This window comes from Ascaphus truei, chromosome 8 (assembly GCF_040206685.1).
Source record: "Ascaphus truei isolate aAscTru1 chromosome 8, aAscTru1.hap1, whole genome shotgun sequence".
NCBI lineage: Eukaryota > Metazoa > Chordata > Amphibia > Anura > Ascaphidae > Ascaphus > Ascaphus truei.
The window spans coordinates 865,877-883,022 of NC_134490.1; the positions used below are offsets into that span (position 1 = coordinate 865,877).

The following is a 17,146-nucleotide window of genomic DNA, read 5'->3' on the forward strand; positions in this document are numbered from 1 at the left end:
TCAGGGGCTCAGACCTAGGACCCTCCCCTGGGTACAAAAGAGTTGCAGAGCCTAAGTTTAGTTTATGTTGGAAGTGTGGAGCCGGGGCTCTGGTTCACCTTCCTTCCCCTCCCTCAGGGGGGTGGGATTAGCTACTGTAAGGACTGGCCTTCGGTCCCGCCCCGTGATGCGTCCCATGACGAGACGGGTGACGTGCCTCACACCGAGGTTGCGCACAGGCACTGTGCGGCCAGGCGTGAAGACACCACACGGATCGGGCTTAGGCTCCATCCTCGTGGCACGTCCCGTGACACCGCGGCTGACATACCCCACTTGCAAGCAACACGCAAGCGCCGCGCTACCCCTACCAGGATCGGGCTTAGGCCCCGCCCCACGACACGCTCCGTGATTCCATGGAGAAGCTCCTCCGCGCACCTACGCTCTGGCGTCGCGTGACATGGGGCACACACGGGGTTATCACTATCCTATTACCCCACACCTGCGGCACACTCCGCCCCTGCCTTTCAATACACTGAGTGGGTGTAATCACTCAGTGCTCACAGCCTGGGGCAGCCCTGCCATTGGCTGCTGCTCCTTTATATGCTCAGCCGTTCCTGTTCCAAGCTGGCTGAGCATAACCTGTGTTTGTGTGACCTCTGCTTGCCTCACGCATCCTGCGTTACCTTGTCTTGTGATTCCTGCCTGCTGCCTTATCGTTGTTGCTGACCTTTGCTTGTACCTGGACCTCTGCCTTATCTGACCCTTGACCTCGGCTTGTATTTGGACTCCCCCCTTCTGTACTCCTGGACCCCAGCTACGCACAACGAACATCCGACTTCTCCAACCCCAGACCACGGCGAGCATCACGACCATTCTACCCTCTCCTACCCTGACCCGGCTACACGACTACCACTCTGCACTCCGGTCGCGGTTACGCGGTTGTATGTCGGTGTATTCTAACATCCCCACCTCAGTCTCGCGGTCCCGTCCTGTTTGTGGTGAGTACCCCATATTCCACCAGGGAGTATGGGAGTGTAGGACAGGCCTTTGGGGCCTCAAGCCCTGGCGGGTTGAGTCCAAGGACCAAAGGAAAGAGTATGCTGATATGTATGCTGTGTACTGCTGTACTTGCTGCAATAAAGAACCAGTCCTGTTTTTTTACTCCTGCCTGAGGCTGCAGTTTCTTCAGGGACGGAGTGAGTGTTTTCCACGGAGGACTGCACCTATCCCTATAGGCCCTGTGGGAATGGAGGAGCTGCAACACCGAGCAAGAAGCCGACAAGATGCCTAAAACACCTGTCCTGATTATCCCCAAACAACATTGGCGGATGCTCAGAACCTCCTGTGAGCCATACAGGTAGCAAAGAAGAAGAAGCAGGCACACGGTCTTACTCAAAAGGAGGTTTAATATGCCATAAAGTCCATACAGGTAGCACCATCACCAGGTAACCGCAGGAAATCTTTTGCAGGATCTTTGCTCTCACATTAAAGGCAGGAAGTATAAGGACCTTGTAGGCGGACGCTCACAGAGGTATGCAAGGGAGACTGGTTATGGTGAAATTAAATACGGCTTTTATTGCGCCTGTTTCCTTAACATCAGGAAACCATCCAAACAAGGAGCTTCAAACAAATCTTCTATTCACTTGGGAGTATTTCTAGGGAAATACTATGCAGTCCACACTCCCTTTAGATAAGCATGTCTCCCAGCCCCAAACATATATTATGTAATGAACAGATATAAAAAGTCTTATAAATGAAAGTCTTATCTGTTAGCTGGGCTGCTGTAGGGGAAGCTTCTCTGCTCTCTTGGAACCGCACCCTTGTGTGCACAGAAAATGTCAGGCTCCAGGTTAGAATCTTGTCCCCTTTGTCTTGTGGTCAGCTTGTCGCTCAAGACATCTGTCCTTCCTTGGTTCAGCCCAGTTGTGGACTAAGGAATCTCTGCTCTGTCTCCAAGTTCAGCTCAGGTGTGAGCTAAGGAGTCTCTCTTCCTGTCTCAAAAGACAGGCTTTTCTAAGCAATCTAATCAGGCAGGTGGTGTTTGTTAATTGACTACCAGCAGTTAACCACCACACTGCTGGATTAGAGGCACATTACCTGAACAGGGATAACTCCTCTGTTACAGACCTGTTAGCAGGTTTATTCTTAAAGGCATAAAAGAGAGGGCCTTCCGGGTGGCAGATGGGTGCATCGCTATCCTCTCCTTCAGCATCCTAGATGTTTTCCCAGCATACAGTAGTCCGCATGGGCATGTCATGATGTATACGACAAATTTGGATTCACAACTGAGAAGATCCACTATCTTGATCGGTTTACCGCTGTGGGGGGTGGGGGGCGGGGGGGGGGGGGGCTGCAGGAATTACCCGGCATGAGCTACTGGCAATTGCCACAGCGTTTACATGTGTGAACCCCAGGAGCTTTAGTGAGCCACGGGGGGGCCGTGGCATATTTCTCTACTGGATCGGATTTGTTAAGAGAATCACCTATGCCTCGACCCCTCCTGTAACAAAAAGGGGTGGGGGTGCAAAGTGCTCCCAATGCGCTTATCGTTGGCCAGAATGTGCCAGTTTCTCCTGACACTACGCTGGATATGACCAGAGGCAGAACTATACGTGGACGTAACGCTGAAGCGATTAGTGTCCGTGGCCTTCATAGTTGGTTTTAGTAAACCCTCCCGTTCTGGCAACCGTGCTTTCACCAGCGCCTCTTCCATCTCTGCCCGATTGTAGCCCCTTTCCTGGAAGCGCAACGCCAACAGCCGCCGGATCACTAGTGATACGCCTCACTCGCAGCGTCTGGGAAAAGGGGAGCCCCCTCTTTAATGGGGGGGGGGGGGATTAGGATGACTATTGACATCAAGGAGCGTATTCTTGTCCGTTCCCTTGGTATGTATCCTGGTGCACAGTGTATTATTATGTTTATGTAGCCCTCTTTCCCCCCCCCTAAGTGAGATTGAGGTGGGTAGGTGTATCTGACTACTTATCAGTGTGGTGCTATACCTGTTGGCTCACAGGAGGGCTGAGCTTCCGCCACGGGAACCTGGGGCATTTATACTAGGGGTACTTACTTCCAACGATGCAGCGCCTCCACCTGCGATGGCTCCCACCATAGGGGGAGTGGTTCCTCGCAGGACAATCACAATAATCGATACTCACACAGATATATATATTAACTAGGGACTTTACTCAACATGCAAGAAACAGATCACAGCAATATCAACATCATAACCTGTGTCCCTCTCTAGAGGAGACACTTACTGCGTCGCGCAGGACGCTTCCCAACACTAGGTGATCCCACCCAGTGTCCCAAGTTCCCCACCCAATGTCCTGCACTCTAATAGAGAACGTGGGTGACTGCGCAGTCACTAAGTAATGTGTTAGGCCTGTTGGTGCACATATATATTGAATACCTTCCGAGCACTCCGATGCTCGGGCCTGCAACACTCTTCTAAAAGGGTCAGACGTGCGATGCATCCGTCTGATCCTATCCAGGTACTTCTCCAGGAACCCCAACGAGGGTCCCACCGCTTCACGGGAACACAACCGAATCACGGCAACACCAACCGCATCACGGGAACAGCAACCGCCGCTATCCCTGTCTATCCCTAACTAACCCTAAAGCGACAGGAACCCTAGCCTAGGGCCTGTCCCTGATGAACCGCAACCTGGGGTGGCTTGGGGAAAACTCCTAGGGCCTGCGGGGTAATAACCTGCCCCACTCCCCTAACTCATCCCAGTCCTGACACTCACTGAACCCTAACACTAACACTAACACTAGCAGCTACGCACTGCAAACTTCAGCGCGCGTACAGCAACTTGCTGCACACTAGCACTATGCCTTCTTGTCAGGCCTCACAGCCCTGCCAGCCGTGATCCTGACAAGACAGCACTCACACACGCACTAAGGGCAGCGTCCCTGTCTGGGCCGTCCCTCAACACTTACCCACTAACCTGGTGGGGAGTTGGGGCCTTACTTGGGATGTGGGGACCTTACTCGATGCAGGAGCTGCACATGCTCTCTGCACCCTTCCTTCCCTCACAGCTCCCCAGCTCCAACTGCCGTTCTCAGCGCGCGAAATGTATCTTATTGCTCCCTCTGGAGATCCTTGGCCCTTATTGGCCACACGGAGGCACCTGATGTGCTTGCCCCTAAGCCTCATGGGAGTTGTAGTCCCGTGGAGGCTGCAAATACATTGGGGCCGCGTGCGCGCCTTCCCTGCGCCTGCGCAAACTACTAATGGCCGCCTCACTGTTTCCTGCTCCTTCTCTACTCTCGCGCGACTCTGCCCTGTCTCTGGGGCTCTTCCTGCCCTCGCGCGATCACTGCGCATGCGCGAGTCTCTCCGCAATGGCGGCGCCCTGCTCTGCGGCCGCCGGGACCTTAGAGATGCGATCGCGGCCTTAGCAACGGCCCGATCGCGTCCCCGGCAACCGGCCGCAGGCAGGAGAAGCCGCGCTGCTCCCTGCTCCAGCCCCCACCCTTGGAAGCAGCCGTCGGGTTTTTCAGTACCCTCGATCGAGCTGCGCCAGGGGGTTTGTTAGACCCCATGGCCGTTCCCATCAAGTGTAGATAGTAAGATCTTTCAAACTTGAAGTAATTCTTATGTAGTATTAAATCAACAAGGGTCATGATGAATTCTGATGGAGGGCCCACGTGCTGACCTCGGCAGCTGAGATGACTCCTGATGGCCTCCATACCTTCTAGATGGGGAATACTTGTATATAGACTAGACACATCTAGCGTTACCAGGAGAGTATCCGTTACATCAATGGTAAGTTCTGACAACCTGTTGATAAAATCCGTAGTGTCTCCAATGTAGGAAGACATCCCCAGCACAATAGGCTGTAGATGAAAGTCGACAAACCGCGACAAAGTATCTTTTATACTAAAAATCATCTTCTGATACCTGCTGAGTGCTCTTGCCTTCGCTTGTAACATATGATATATGTATATATATATATATATGTATATATATATATATATATATATATATATATATATATATATATATATATATATATATATAACATAAAAAAGAAAAAAGTAGGGTCAAAAAGGTGCACTCAAACACTGTATAATGAAAAATAGAAAAAAATTAACTTTATTAGCAAAAAGAATACTTTTTGCTAATAAAGTCCATTTTTTTCTATTTTTCATTATACAGTGTTTGAGTGCACCTTTTTGACCCTACTTTTTTCTTTTTTATGTTATATATTTCCTTTCAGTCGGTAGCACCACCAGAGGGTCATTTTTTACCCTGACCTTTGGTTAACTGAGTACTTAGTCATATAGGGGTGATTTGACTGCGGCATCTTTTGTGTGTCTTATATATATATATATATAATCAGTAATTTGGGGTATTTTGGTTGCACGCTTTGTATATTCAGCCCAGTAAGGGGCAGTGTTAGTCGCATCTACTCTGATAAAGCGACATTGCGAAACGCGTCGGGAATATACAGCGTGGGAAGTTTGTCCTCCCACCCGCATGCTGTAAGTTGGAAAACAAGATGTTTTCCTGGATGCTCCGTCTCTAAGGTATTTTTAAGATAACGTGTATTCTGTGTGTAATGAATGTGTTATTTTTTATAATACCTGTGTGTGTGTACACAATGTGTGTGTGTGTGTACACAAAGTGTGTATAGCGTTTGTAATATGCATGTGTGTATGTCACGTGTGTAGTGTGTGAGTAACACGTATGTAATGCGTGTGTTCTGCTCCCTGCAGTACATTATCTCAGGATCGCTGTCGGTCGCTGCTGAGAATAAGCAGTCCCGCTGCCTGGTGAGTTCTCTGGCAAAGCTCTGATCCTGAAAGTTCTGTGTTACAATCTTCAACCTGCAGGGCTCTGTGTGTCATAGGGACCCGCAGAGCATCGCTCTATTAACCCCTGGTATACAGTTCTGCAGAGCATCACTCTATTAACCCCTATCATATAGTTCTGCAGATCATCACTCTATTAACCCCGTACTATATAGTCCTACAGAGCATCGCTCTACTAACCTACTATATTGTTCTGCAGAGCATCACTATTAAACCCTTCTCTATAATCCCGCAGAGCATCGCTCTATTACCTTGTACTATATAGTTCTGGAGAGAAAAACTCTATTTATCCTTACTGCAGAGCATCGCTCTAACCTCTACTATATAGTGATGCAGAGCATCGCTCTGCTAAATCTTACTTTATAGAAGTCCTACAAAGCATTGCTCTATTAACCCCTTCCTTATAGACGTCCTGCAGAGCGTTTCTCCGCTGATCTTTCCCCGCTTCTGTCCTCTCTGTGCAGGTTGGAGGCAGCCTGGCCATGAATATTATCAGCTCCATCGTATCTGCAGTTGCGATTATTCTCTTCTGCATCGATATTCCAGCTTCGTATAATTCTTCCTGCTATTCCCCTTACTACTCCAATTCCAATCCCTCTAACTCTAACTATAACCCTAACTCTAACTCTAACTATAACTCTAACTATAACCCTAACTCTAACTCTAACTACAACTCTAACTCTAACTATAACTATAACTATTACTATAACAGCTCATATTCGTGCTACATGTTACAGGTAAGTATCACTTCTAGAGACTGTCCCCCTTACCTAATGTGTGACACGTCCCCCCCTACCTAATGTGTGACACGTCTCCCCCTACCTAATGTGTGACACGTCCCCCCCTACCTAATGTGTGACACGTCCCCCCCTACCTAATGTGTGACACGTCCCCCCTACCTAATGTGTGACACGTCCCTCCTACGTAATGTGTGACACGTCCCCCCCCTACCTAATGTGTGACACGTCCCCCCTACCTAATGTGTGACACGTCCCCCCCTACCTAATGTGTGACACGTCCCCCCCCTACCTAATGTGTGACACGTCCCTCCTACCTAATGTGTGACACGTCCCTCCTACCTAATGTGTGACACGTCCCCCCCTACCTAATGTGTGACACGTCCCCCCCCTACCTAATGTGTGACACGTCCCTCCTACCTAATGTGTGACACGTCCCCCCCCTACCTAATGTGTGACACGTCCCTCCTACCTAATGTGTGACACGTCCCCCCACCTAATGTGTGACACGTCCCACCCCTACCTAATGTGCGACACGTCCCCCCTACCTAATGTGTGACACGTCCCTCCTACGTAATGTGTGACACGTCCCCCCCCTACCTAATGTGTGACACGTCCCCCCAACCTAATGTGTGACACATCCCCCCTACCTAATGTGTGACACGTCCCCCCCTACCTAATGTGTGACACGTCCCCCCCTACCTAATGTGTGACACGTCCCTCCTACCTAATGTGTGACACGTCCCCCCTACCTAATGTGTGACACGTCCCCCCTACCTAATGTGTGACACGTCCCTCCTACCTAATGTGTGACACGTCCCCCCCTACCTAATGTGTGACACGTCCCTCCTACCTAATGTGTGACACGTCCCCCCCTACCTAATGTGTGACACGTCCCTCCTACCTAATGCGTGACATGTCCCCCCCTACCTAATGTGTGACACGTCCCTCCTACCTAATGTGTGACACGTCCCTCCAACCTAATGTGTGACACGTCCCTCCTACCTAATGTGTGACACGTCCCTCCTACCTAATGTGTGACATGTCCCCCCCTACCTAATGTGTGACACGTCCCCCCTACCTAATGTGTGACACGTCCCCCCTACCTAATGTGTGACACGTCCCTCCTACCTAATGTGTGACACGTCCCTCCTACCTAATGTGTGACACGTCCCCCCCTACCTAATGTGTGACACGTCCCCCCTACCTAATGTGTGACACGTCCCCCCTACCTAATGTGTGACATGTCCCCCCCTACTTAATGTGTGACACATCCCCCCACCTAATGTGTGACACGTCCCCCCCTACCTAATGTGTGACACGTCCCTCCTACCTAATGTGTGACACGTCCCCCCCTACCTAATGTGTGACACGTCCCCCCCTACCTAATGTGTGACACGTCCCCCCTACCTAATGTGTGACACGTCCCCCCTACCTAATGTGTGACATGTCCCCCCCTACTTAATGTGTGACACATCCCCCCACCTAATGTGTGACACGTCCCCCCCTACCTAATGTGTGACACGTCCCCCCTACCTAATGTGTGACACGTCCCCCCACCTAATGTGTGACACGTCCCCCCACCTAATGTGTGACACGTCCCTCCTACCTAATGTGTGACACGTCCCCCCCTACCTAATGTGTGACACGTCCCCCCCTACCTAATGTGTGACACGTCCCTCCTACCTAATGTGTGACACGTCCCCCCTACCTAATGTGTGACACGTCCCTCCTACCTAATGTGTGACACGTCCCTCCTACCTAATGTGTGACACGTCCCCCCTACCTAATGTGTGACACGTCCCCCCTACCTAATGTGTGACACGTCCCCCCTACCTAATGTGTGACACGTCCCCCCCCTACCTAATGTGTGACACGTCCCCCCTACCTAATGTGTGACACGTCCCCCCTACCTAATGTGTGACACGTCCCCCCTACCTAATGTGTGACACGTCCCCCCTACCTAATGTGTGACATGTCCCCCCCTACCTAATGTGTGACACGTCCCCCCTACCTAATGTGCGACATGTCCCCCCTACCTAATGTGTGACACGTCCCCCCTACCTAATGTGTGACATGTCCCCCCTACCTAATGTGTGACACATCCCCCCTACCTAAAGTGTGACATGTCCCCCCCTACCTAATGTGTGGCACGTCCCCCCACCTAATGTGTGACATGTCCCTCCTACCTAATGTGTGACACGTCCTCCCTACCTAATGTGCGACATGTCCCCCCTACCTAATGTGTGACACGTCCCCCCTACCTAATGTGTGACACGTCCCCCCCTACCTAATGTGTGACACGTCCCCCCTACCTAATGTGTGACACGTCCCTCCTTACCTAATGTGTGACACGTCCCCCCTACCTAATGTGTGACACGTCCCCCCTATCTAATTCGCGACACGTCCCCCCCTACCTAATGTGTGACACGTCCCCTCCTACCTAATGTGTGACACGTCCCCCCTATCTAATTCGCGACACGTCCCCCCCTACCTAATGTGTGACACGTCCCCCCTACCTAATGTGTGACACGTCCCCCCCTACCTAATGTGTGACACGTCCCCCCTACCTAATGTGTGACACGTCCCCTCCTACCTAATGCGCGACACGTCCCCCCTACCTAATGTGCGACATGTCCCCCCTATCTACTGTACTAGCGATACGTCCCCCTTACCTAATGCGCGACATGTCCCCCCCCACATAATTCGTGACACGTCCCCCCTACCTAATGCGCGACACTCCCCCCTACCTAATGCGCGACACTCCCCCCTACCTAATGCGCGACACTCCCCCCTACCAAATGGGCGACACTCCCCCCTACCTAATGCGCGACACGTCCCCCCTACCTAATGCGCGACACTCCCCCCTACCTAATGCGCGACACGTCCCCCTTACCTAATGCGCGACATGTCCCCCCTACCTAATGTGTGACACGTCCCCCCTACCTAATGCGCGACACGTCCCCCCAACCTAATGCGCGTCACACCCCCCTACCTACTGCTGACACGTCCCTCCTACCTAATGCGCGACACGTCCCCCCTACCTAATGCGCGTCACACCCCCCTACCTACTGGTGACACGTCCCCCCACCTAATGCGCGACACGTCCCCCCTACCTAATGCGCGACACTCCCCCCTACTGGCGACACGTCCCCCCTACCTAATGCGCGACACTCCCCCCTACTGGCGACACCTCCCCCCCACCTAATGCGCGACACGTCCCCCCTACCTATAGGCGACACTCACCCCTATCTAATCGTGACACGTCCCCCCCACCTAATGCGCGACACGTCCCCCCTACCTATAGGCGACACTCACCCCTATCTAATCGTGACACGTCCCCCCTACCGATTGGCGATACTCCCCCCTACCTTCTGGCGACACGTCCCACGACACTCATTGAATAAGCCCGTTAGAGTCACCGGATGGGAACGTCCTTAGTTAGAGACTCCATGGATTCAATGTTGGCCGCTGATTACACCACAGGACTTAGCGATACACACACTAACGCACACAATGTCCGCATACACACACACTAACGCACAGTGTCCGCATATTCGCACACACTAACGCACGCAGTATCCGCTTACACACAGATAAATTTGTATAAACCCCTACAAGTGAATACACACAATACACTTCGTTACAGATAGATGGATACTGTGTTGTGCTGTAGTTGTGACGTTGTGGTTGTGTTATGTTCCCAGAGTGTCCATGTGACCGCGATCATCTTCCTGATAATTGCCTCCGTCCTGCAGTTCTGCGTGTCCGTTTCTCTCTGTACCTTCGGACGCCGCTCTCTGAGTCACAAATCTGTCACCCTTCCCCAGGTAAGAGGTGGGTGGGCACTGCAGGAGGAAGGTTACCTCACAATGACTAAAACCACGGTTCATCATTATTAACCCTTTCTTATGACATCATGCTGCATGAACGCCGGCGCCACTTTGTAAAAAATATTTTATTTAAGTTGTGGTTTTACATAATTTGCTGATATATAAAGGGAAGGGGGAGGGAGGATGCCTGGCTCAGCTTCTAACTTACTGGAGTGGTGCTATCTAGGATAATTGTATCAGATACCACAAGAGCGGGGGAGAAGATCCCTACTGATGCTCACACCTCCACAAATACTCCCAATAATGACATTTTATTGATATATACTGAAAACATAAACTAGTTAAAACCTCTAAATGTAGCGCTTAGATGTTTAAAACGTAATGCGTGTCAGATGGTATATAAAGTATACATGTCCTCTTCCATTATATCATTCTTATAATATTATCTATAATGGGTGTTGTACATGGGGACACGTAGAAGATAGTAAGGGTGTAGTAACCCCAAACTAAAAAAAACCTAAAATATTGAAGGGCTCCATCTGATCTCAGAGTGTTGCAGTAATGTATACTCCTAGAGATATTTATACTCTTAGGGTATCTTGTTGGAGTGGTGGCACATACGTGTGTGTCTCCAATTTTCTGAGATAAATGCACATTCGGAAATTCAAGCAGATGCAGTTATTTCTCTGGCTTGGGACCATGCAAAGCCTTTTAGATGACCGGATGGGTTTAGAGTTTTCTTATGGTAACTCCTAAGTACTGGCCGAGGCACTCTGCCCTCCCTATGGTTTGCTTTGCTAGGTAGGACACTATCATTGTTTTGTAGTGTCCGCAATTGTAGCCTCTTTTGACTGCTTGTGGTAATATTCATGTGCACTAATGACGTGTGCTTCCCACTAACGTGAGATACAAGTAAGCCTTTTCATCGAGATATATTCAGCTAATTGATACTATCGGGTGCATCAAAGCATGTCACAAGAGTCTCGAGAAAATATAGGTTATTACAGCTTACCACCGTGAGCCATTTGTGTGTAAAGTGCATTTAATATTACCACAAGCAGTCAAAAGAGGCTACAATTGCTGTCGTCACTAGCAAAGCAAACCATAGGGAGGGCAGAGTGCCTCGGCCGGTACTTAGGAGTTACCATAAGAAAACTCTAAATCCATCCGGTCATCTAAAAGCCTTTGCATGGTCCCAAGCCAGAGAAATAACTTAATCTGCTTGAATTTCCGAATGTGCATTTATCTCAGAAAATTGGAGACACACACGTATGTGCCACCACTCCAACAAGATACCCTAAGAGTATAAATATCTCTAGGAGTATACATTGCTGCAACACTCTGAGATCAGATGGAGCCCTTAAATATTTTAGGGTTTTTTCGTTTGGGGTTAGTACACCCTTACTATCGTCTACGTGTCCCCATGTACAACACCCATTATAGATAATATTATAAGAATGATATAATGGAAGAGGACATGTATACTTTATATACCATCTGACACGCATTACGTTTTAAACATCTAAGCGCTACATTTAGAGGTTTTAAGTAGTTTATGTTTTCAGTATATATCAATAAAATGTAATTATTGGGAGTATTTGTGGAGGTGTGAGCATCAGTAGGGATCTTCTCCCTCGCTCTTGTGGTATCTTTTATATATTTTGGCCAAAGTATGATAAGTGCCCACCATGCCAAGGTGACCCCGGGTCAGGCAGGTCAGCGAAGGGTCAGATATAAAGGGCATTCACAAGTCCCAGCTTCTCCTGCATGAACATGACAGAGAGAAGCAGGAGAATCTCAGTAACATTACATTAGAAGTTAGGACTTTCCTGGGCTGGGGTTACCGTGGCTTGGTGGCCACTGGGCAGCTTATCATCCTGTGGCCAAAATATGGAACAAAATCCCCAAATTAGATTAAATATAGTATTTTTTTGCAGCATGATATAAGTAATCAGAAAGGGTTACGGGTCCGCTCGCTGGGTGCAGCTCTTTCGGGCTGGAACATTTGTCACAATATCGCCCTAAAATGACCCCATTACCTGGGAGTGCAGGGACATGTCTAATTCACGTAATAATACAACACATACTAATTAGCAAACAGAAAAATAAACCACTAATAATGTCCGTATATTTCGGTATAAGGAGGCGCCCGGGTGTGTAGGAACATGGGCGGTTTATGGTATTCATTTTATCCAGAAGGTACTACCCAAAATACACACCCACCTGCTGTTACACTGTTATATTGTGTTACATTGTGTCATACAGCGCTCCATGGGGTTACATTGTGTTACACTGTTACATGGTGTCACATAGTGTTACATTGTGTCATACAGAGCTCCATGGTGTTGCATTGTGTTACACGGTGTCACATAGTGTTACATTGTGTCACACTGAGCTCCATGATGTTGCATTGTGTCACGTTGTGTCATTATCTCCCCTGCAGGTGTTTGTGATGCAGAACGATCACTGGACCCCACCTGTCCAATCTGATCCCCCGCCACTTTATGAAGACCCTAACGCTGTCTATGTGACCCCAAAGCTAACACCTGCATAGCCCAGATCTGCTCCTCCCTCAGCTCACACTGACACCGCGTCTCCTTACCTTACTGCGCCTGCGGCTTCCTGATACTGAGTACTGTAACTCAACCCTCCGGACACCAGCCCAAGTTCCAGCATCTCACTGACACCGCGTCTCCTTACCTTACTGCGCCTGCGGCTTCCTGATACTGAGTACTGTAACTCAACCCTCCGGACACCAGCCCAAGTTCCAGCATCTCACTGACACCGCGTCTCCTTACCTTACTGCGCCTGCGGCTTCCTGATACTGAGTACTGTAACTCAACCCTCCGGACACCAGCCCAAGTTCCAGCATCTCACTGACACCGCGTCTCCTTACCTTACTGCGCCTGCGGCTTCCTGATACTGAGTACTGTAACTCAACCCCCGGACACCAGCCCAAGTTCCAGCATCTCACTGACACCGCGTCTCCTTACCTTACTGCGCCTGCTGCTTCCTGATACTGAGTACTGTAACTCAACCCTCCGGACACCAGCCCAAGTTCCAGCATCTCACTGACACCGCGTCTCCTTACCTTACTGCGCCTGCTGCTTCCTGATACTGAGTACTGTAACTCAACCCTCCGGACACCAGCCCAAGTTCCAGCATCTCACTGACACCGCGTCTCCTTACCTTACTGCGCCTGCTGCTTCCTGATACTGAGTACTGTAACTCAACCCTCCGGACACCAGCCCAAGTTCCAGCATCTCACTGACACCGCGTCTCCTTACCTTACTGCGCCTGCTGCTTCCTGATACTGAGTACTGTAACTCAACCCTCCGGACACCAGCCCAAGTTCCAGCATCTCACTGACACCGCGTCTCCTTACCTTACTGCGCCTGCTGCTTCCTGATACTGAGTACTGTAACTCAACCCTCCGGACACCAGCCCAAGTTCCAGCATCTCACTGACACCGCGTCTCCTTACCTTACTGCGCCTGCGGCTTCCTGATACTGAGTACTGTAACTCAACCCTCCGGACACCAGCCCAAGTTCCAGCATCTCACTGACACCGCGTCTCCTTACCTTACTGCGCCTGCTGCTTCCTGATACTGAGTACTGTAACTCAACCCTCCGGACACCAGCCCAAGTTCCAGCATCACACTGACACCGCGTCTCCTTACCTTACTGCGCCTGCGGCTTCCTGATACTGAGTACTGTAACTCAACCCTCCGGACACCAGCCCAAGTTCCAGCATGTCACTGACACCGCGTCTCCTTACCTTACTGCGCCTGCTGCTTCCTGATACTGAGTACTGTAACTCAACCCTCCGGACACCAGCCCAAGTTCCAGCATCTCACTGACACCGCGTCTCCTTACCTTACTGCGCCTGCTGCTTCCTGATACTGAGTACTGTAACTCAACCCTCCGGACACCAGCCCAAGTTCCAGCATCTCACTGACACCGCGTCTCCTTACCTTACTGCGCTGCTGCTTCCTGATACTGAGTACTGTAACTCAACCCTCCGGACACCAGCCCAAGTTCCAGCATCTCACTGACACCGCGTCTCCTTACCTTACTGCGCCTGCTGCTTCCTGATACTGAGTACTGTAACTCAACCCTCCGGACACCAGCCCAAGTTCCAGCATCTCACTGACACCGCGACTCCTTACCTTACTGCGCCTGCTGCTTCCTGATACTGAGTACTGTAACTCAACCCTCCGGACACCAGCCCAAGTTCCAGCATCTCACTGACACCGCGTCTCCTTACCTTACTGCGCCTGCTGCTTCCTGATACTGAGTACTGTAACTCAACCCTCCGGACACCAGCCCAAGTTCCAGCATCTCACTGACACCGCGTCTCCTTACCTTACTGCGCCTGCTGCTTCCTGATACTGAGTACTGTAACTCAACCCTCCGGACACCAGCCCAAGTTCCAGCATCTCACTGACACCGCGTCTCCTTACCTTACTGCGCCTGCTGCTTCCTGATACTGAGTACTGTAACTCAACCCTCCGGACACCAGCCCAAGTTCCAGCATCTCACTGACACCGCGTCTCCTTACCTTACTGCGCCTGCTGCTTCCTGATACTGAGTACTGTAACTCAACCCTCCGGACACCAGCCCAAGTTCCAGCATCTCACTGACACCGCGTCTCCTTACCTTACTGCGCCTGCGGCTTCCTGATACTGAGTACTGTAACTCAACCCCCCGGACACCAGCCCAAGTTCCAGCATCTCACTGACACCGCGTCTCCTTACCTTACTGCGCCTGCGGCTTCCTGATACTGAGTACTGTAACTCAACCCTCTGGACACCAGCCCAAGTTCCAGCATCTCACTGATTTTCTGTGTAGATTAATATTTTTATGAATTTCCCCACATTTTCAGCTGATCCAATCTTTATTAGCGTAAGGTCCCTCAAATGAATATCTCCCCTAAATCCGTTACAATATATCTTTATCTTCGCTGTCACCACCAAAGAGTTATCAAAAATATAATTTGCAGAGTCTTTGGTCCCTGTTTAATAAAAAATTATGCACTTAACACACAAATCTGTTGTAGCAAAATGTGTCTGAAAATGTAAATTACTCTCTACTGTGGAAGAAACGACGTCCACCCTCAGTGTAGGAGAATCACTCTGTCTGAGACTTTTTATTAATCCAGCTGGAGCAAGAGTAAGTAAGGAGCAGTAATTTCCATAGTTAATTGTCCCAGAGTGTTTGCCGTGTCATTGCTGATGTTGTGGAAAAACAGAGTTCCACACTTAGGCTACGCTTATAGTGCCGGCGACGTCAGGCTACAGCTGCTGGAAATATCAAATTGAGATGACTTCCAGCGGTCGCGACCAAGGCATCGCATCCCGCTTACTATAAGCACATGCGACGGGAGCAATGCATTTGTTTTGATGCGACGCCATTACTATAAGCGCAGCCTTATTCTCTTTAAGTAAAGCAATTAGTCTAGAGACTTATTGCAAGAGCTGTGGCAGGGAGCATTTACATACAAATCAAAACATTGCTGCCTGATTGAACAGAAAGGCGCTGAAGTATAAGCTCTAAACAATCTATTTTATACCCGAAAAAGGGGCGGCATGCATATTTCACAATATCAGTCCTTGTGACTTCATTGGGCATTCTGCTTCTTTATCTAGTTCCCACGTGGTTACGGTTATACATTTTGCTATATATTTTAGCAAGCTAAGCAGGAAAAGCGAAGATATGGTGCATAGCGCACTCATCTCCCACCCATCCTCCCCAAAAAATCCCACCGCTGCAACCCTCGCGCGCTTGACGCCTCAAATGGGGTTAACAGGCAAGAGAGCGAGAGTTCTACCTAACCAAGAAATAACCGATTCAGCAAAATGAATAAGGTGAAGGAAAGTTCAAAGAAGAAAAATACTTCCTTCGTGTACAGTACACACCGTTTCACTGCTACCCATAATGCACTGTAACACAAAGCATGACATTTCTTTCTAGTTAAGGAAAAACAAAAGTCTGGTTATCGTTACATACAGTATAGAAAATAATGAGACGATATTATACTTCCATATTCAACAGCGCGCATGATACGATACGGGGGGGAAACAAGGCAGGAAAAAACCTTTCGGTTTTGCTCAACTGCTTGAAATCTCTGGTTCCTCAGCTCGCCCGGGCGGCCAAGTGTTCTGTGAGTGAGAAATAAAAGGAGGTCCGTCCTTTCATTAATAGATATAGGTTGGTATGATGTCCACCTTCTTTGTCTCCATGAATCCAAAATACGTTGTTGTAGGAGGACATGTGCAGAGGTACACAATGGACACTGTTGTAAGGTGAAATCCTAACAAGGCTTTATTGTGCCTGTCGCTTAAAACACAGCAAATCAATCCACATCAGAGAAATAGTGAGCCCAATAAAACCTGCTCCACTTTGACATATATGTATCCTTCTATTCCAGCCCCTTTTAACTGGGTGGCTACCCAGGCTATTCATCAGCCCAAGTCATATAGATATATATATATATATCGACAACAGTCAATGGAAAATAAAGTCTTATCTGTTTGCAGGGTTGCTGCCTTTTCTCCGGATTATCAGCATCCAGGTTTAGAAGTCTTATTTGTCAGCTCCAGAGATCTGTGTTCTCTTGGTCAGTCTCTCCTGGGAGACTCAAGAACCTCTGCTCTGTCTCCAAAGTTCAGCTCAGGTGTGAGCAAAGGAGTCTCACTTCCTGTCCCACAAGACAGGCTTTTCTAAGCCATCTAAATCAGGCAGGTGGTGTTAGTTAATTGCCTACCAGCAGTTAACC

General features: G+C 49.6%; 1 protein-coding gene across 2 annotated transcripts in view; it reads left to right on the forward strand.

Annotated features, from left to right (window-relative positions):
• The window catches only part of LOC142501026 (membrane-spanning 4-domains subfamily A member 4A-like), a 40,525-nt gene extending 25,048 nt beyond the window's left edge, over positions 1 to 15,477 (forward strand). The window contains exons 4-8 of one of the 2 annotated variants that reach the window (XM_075610269.1): positions 5,704 to 5,760; positions 6,264 to 6,434; positions 6,471 to 6,536; positions 10,244 to 10,366; positions 12,813 to 15,477. In XM_075610269.1, coding sequence (XP_075466384.1) covers positions 5,704 to 5,760; positions 6,264 to 6,434; positions 6,471 to 6,536; positions 10,244 to 10,366; positions 12,813 to 12,923 — 528 coding nt within the window. In that variant the 3' untranslated portion in view covers positions 12,924 to 15,477. Of the gene's footprint in view, positions 1 to 5,703; positions 5,761 to 6,263; positions 6,537 to 10,243; positions 10,367 to 12,812 lie in introns of both variants that reach the window. The other variant, XM_075610268.1, reaches the window with a different exon arrangement.
• Positions 15,478 to 17,146: the final 1,669 nt, after the last annotated feature.